The sequence below is a fragment of the Suricata suricatta genome, chromosome 1, assembly GCF_006229205.1.
Source record: "Suricata suricatta isolate VVHF042 chromosome 1, meerkat_22Aug2017_6uvM2_HiC, whole genome shotgun sequence".
Classification (NCBI taxonomy): Eukaryota; Metazoa; Chordata; class Mammalia; order Carnivora; family Herpestidae; genus Suricata; species Suricata suricatta.
In genome coordinates this window covers 131,289,089-131,293,408 of record NC_043700.1, presented here as the reverse complement: position 1 = coordinate 131,293,408, position 4,320 = coordinate 131,289,089, and the positions used below count along the sequence as shown (strand labels likewise).

The 4,320-nt window shown below is 37.1% G+C and overlaps 1 protein-coding gene across 2 annotated transcripts in view; it reads right to left on the bottom strand.

Moving 5' to 3' along the window:
- Positions 1 to 609: 609 nt before the first annotated feature.
- Positions 610 to 4,320, bottom strand: part of PRKG2 (protein kinase cGMP-dependent 2) — a 113,399-nt gene continuing 109,688 nt past the window's right edge. For both annotated transcript variants that reach the window (XM_029925771.1, XM_029925694.1), the window contains one exon: positions 610 to 3,567. In XM_029925771.1, coding sequence (XP_029781631.1) covers positions 3,472 to 3,567 — 96 coding nt within the window. In that variant the 3' untranslated portion in view covers positions 610 to 3,471. The remainder of the gene's footprint in view (positions 3,568 to 4,320) is intronic.

Here is a 4,320-nt window from a genome sequence, read left to right as displayed (position 1 = left end):
CCACCAACAGAATATGTGATTCCAGGGATGGTTCATAAAGAAATAGATAGCTTTGCCCTTGTTTCCTGGAATGCTTGCTCTTGAAACCCTAAGTTTCCATGAAAGGAATGTGACTAGTTTAACAACACCATGATGCGAGGAATCCAAGCTGTGCAAAGGACATGTGTAGGCACTCTGGTCAGAAGTCCTAGTCTTAAATGTCCTCAGCCTGGGCACCAGAGTGAGTGACAAGGCTTTGGTGATTCTAGCTTCCAGCTATGGAGTCACTCCAATCTATGAGTCTTTCCATCTGATGTCCAAGATACTGTGGTGCAGAGACAAGCCATCTTCACCAGGTGTTTGAATTTCTGACCCACAGAATCTAAGGATAATAATAAGATGGTTGTCCTAAGCAACTGAATTGTAGTTATTTGTTATAGTCAGAGTGACTGGGACAAAGCTATGAGAAACCACACCACTGAAATTGTGAATGAAATGCATACAGAAGCCAATGTCTAGTTTTGAAGGCAATCAACAGTCAGTACGTTTATGATTACTTTAGAATCTTGAGTGAATGAGATAAAAGATGTAAACAGCCCTAGCACAATGCCTGGCAATAAAGAACAAGGGTTTATTATTATTCCAAAAGAAATATATGTATATATTTATTTCCAGATGATTATTATTAATGACCTACAAGTATTAATACTCTGGCCCAGTGCTCCAAAGCTTTACATGTACATCTCTGAGTTACAGATGCATAAAGATGTGGTTTGTTGTTCACACACATCTGGGCAGAGCTAGAATTCAAACCCAGATCTTTTTAACTTCAAATCTCTTATTTTTCGCCATTACACTCTTCTTCTTCCATACATTTTAATATTTAGAGAAAAGATTCAGAAACTACAATTATGAAACGTTGGCCCCACAGAGAAGTGGCTCAAGAATAAAAACTTAACTTTGTCCCTGGACCAGAGAGAGCAGGGGTGATTCAATGGTCAGGGGTATGACGGGTTCTGTGTCTTCTGAGTATATACATGCAGATTCTTAATTCATAAAAAATTAGAATTTAGAAATGTAGGTGAGCTGTTAATAAAGCGCTTCATTTGAGTGAGGATTAACTCTCCATCTTAAGTACTATAGTACTATAGTTTGATAGAACATCTCTACTTCATGATTTAAAAGAAAAAGATAAATACTGGATTTAATTGGAACAACTTTACATACAGATATCAATGACACATAGGTTCAGGGCTAAGTGGTTATTAAGTCCCCGTTCATTCTAACGGACAGTAACAGTAGCTCCCACCTATGCAGCATAGATTATTTCACAGATATCACCAAAGGACTCTTCATGTGTCTTCCTTAGTCCCTGAAACAGGCCTCTAACGCAGGAACCACTTTCCTATGCCTTCTTCTACAGGCAAGAATGCTAGTGCTCTACTCAAAGAAGTGAACTCAGTTTCCCAAGGTCCCCCAGCTAGGAAACAGTGAAATTGGGATTACATGATGGCTCATTCCTTCATCTTTATAAAGTACTCTAAAGGAAACAAAATAAAATGAAACGTGGAGATTACATACTGATATGGCCAATCACAGGCAAAATAAAACTGTAGTGCTCTAGGTTCGTTTTTATTGTATATATGTGAGTCTTTTTTGAATTACAACTATTCATCTCCTTTGAGAATATTAATTATTACTATAACTGTATAATTCTAATATCCATCTGATGCATAAATCTTCTACATTTATAGGTGGGTAATTTAAAAATATATACATGGAAAAACATACAATGCTTACAAACCAAAGGCAAATAAAAATCTTTTAAAAATCTTAGAAATTCATTAAGCAGGTTATGTTGATCCTATTAAAAATGGTTCATCTATGTACAATACATAATTTTTAAAAATACTACTCCAGGAAACAAAAATTCTTTGGTTCAGCAAAAGGATTTTCTAAATGTGGAAATTCAATTTGTAAGGATGCACCTTCTTGGGTTGGGCCTCACTTAACTGGTCTGACTTCTCAGGAAGCATATAACTGACTCTTTCTGAATGCTGAAAATATGGGTGGAGAGTGGGTAGAGGTTGCTTTTCCCATAGAACATTAGCATGTGAAAATATAACCAGCAACTTGAATAATGCAGGAACTTAGATGTTATTTTTACTCTGCCAGACCCAAAAGATACAGAGAAAGTCTGCTTCCCATCCATTTGGTGGGATTTCGGTCGATACACAAAAACATTCTCTAGTAAATTTCTTAGGCACTGGCATCCAAGGCCATTGAAACTAATCTATTCATCATCTGGAAGGTTGTGAGGACACAGAAGGGTACATACTCGATGTCCCTTTTACTTAAGTCCTGTGACTTCCTGAGCCACTTGCCTATCTTAAACATCCAAAATTATAAACACATCCATGACTTAAATCTCTTTAAAAACAGTTATTGATGTAACAGTGATTACAGTGCATCGACATTAGCCAATGGGACTTCCATTAAAAATTAACTGTGGTTATTCTATACTCTTGATTGATTAACAGCAACAATCACAGAACTGGCCAAACTATCTCAGAGTTTCAGAGTCAGCAGCTTGAACTATTAGAAATTATTCTCCTCAATATTTAATGAGAAGGAAAAGCCTTCACGATTTTGAGCCTACACATTTTCTACTTTGATTGGGAAAGTATTTAGCATATAAGACAAAACCTTTCCAAAATCCCATCACTTGATACCACATTACAACTACCTTTAACAAGGCTTTTGAAAAGTCGCTGAGGTGTCACGGCCAGTCAGAGGAGAATGAAATATATTTTTTGCTTTATTTTTTTCAAGTTCCCCAATGGAATATAATTACTGGCTGGGTGAATTAATTCATTTATGTTAGGCAGTGGTACTGCTGACTAAAACTTGTCTTTCCCCAGATCAGCAACAGAAACAAGTTAACACATTTTTAGGTGGAATGCAAGTGAAAACCAAGAGCTTGTATGGACTATGGAGATTTCTGCAGACCATGACTTTGAAATGCCATAATGCTTACATGGAATTATGGAGAGCAGGGGAAGTCTTCCAAAGCTCACCCCCGTTCTTCCTTCCATTGCAAGATCTAGTGGCTCAAAGGTGAGACACTTTTTAAACCTTATTAGGACTCAAAGGAGACAAGTATGATTGGGATGGAGCAAGAGACTGCAGAGAAAAGGATGCCCCGCCAGCAAAACTGGTTCTGACTGTGGAGAGGAGAATAAGACAGCCTTCAACATTTGAGAAAAGCAAAGAATAGAATATATGAATAATTCACAGCGTCTAAATGAGACATTGTAATTCAGAACCACCTTTATAACCACATCGTTCGCCCAGCTCATGGCCAGGATTCCTCTTCCCTAATGGTCTTCCGATAGATATTATAATACTCCAAAGAGAGAAATGATCACTACTGGGCTATTGGTCCTTATCGTCTTCTTCTGTATGCAGAGGCAGGAATCATCTTTTCTTCTGTCAGAAGTCTTTATCCCAGCCTGACAGCTCATCGGGAGGTACACCCTTTTCAGGGGGATACTTGTCAAAGTAGCTGTGGTCTGTGGGTCCACTGAGCTAAAAGAAGAAGAATCAAACCAAAGGTGAGGAGAACACTGACTGAGTGAGCTATTATATTCAGAGACTGCTGTTTATATTGAACACTATTTTATACTGCAACCACTGGTAAATTACACATAAGGAAAAGCTGACCAACTATCATTTTTGAGCCTCAGTGGATCTGGTCACTGCATTACAGTCAATGGAGGCTTCCTGGCCTCAGGAGGTATGTCCAAAAGAAAGAGTGATAGAAATCATATCTTTTTTTTTTTAGACTGAAAAACCTTTTAACAGCAAATATTTTAAAATCTCAAAATCTGCCACTTTCGAAACCATATTTCCACTTTATAAAAGTTTCTCACTATGAATTTTTATATGGTTAATTGGCCCATATGAAGTTTCCAGAATGCCAAAGGGTCAACTTAAAATATTACTGACCCTGTTGAAAGTGTGAAATGATTCTGGGATTAAACAATTTTGCAAATCAGATGGTTTTCAATTATTTGCTTTCAACCAAAATTTAAAAGTACCTAGTTGAATTGCCAGCTGATAGATCAGTAAAAATACAACTTATGAAAGGTCATAATGTGTTTTGGGGGGAGGTTAGGAGATCACTCACAAGGCATTCAAAGTGACATTGCTATTATAAAATGCTTCATTCCCACTTACTTACCTATGTGAACACAACTCTTAGCATTTACAATCGTATAATTTTATGTTTTTAAGATTTTTTTATGTTTATTTTTGAGAGAGAGAGAGAGAGAGAGAGAG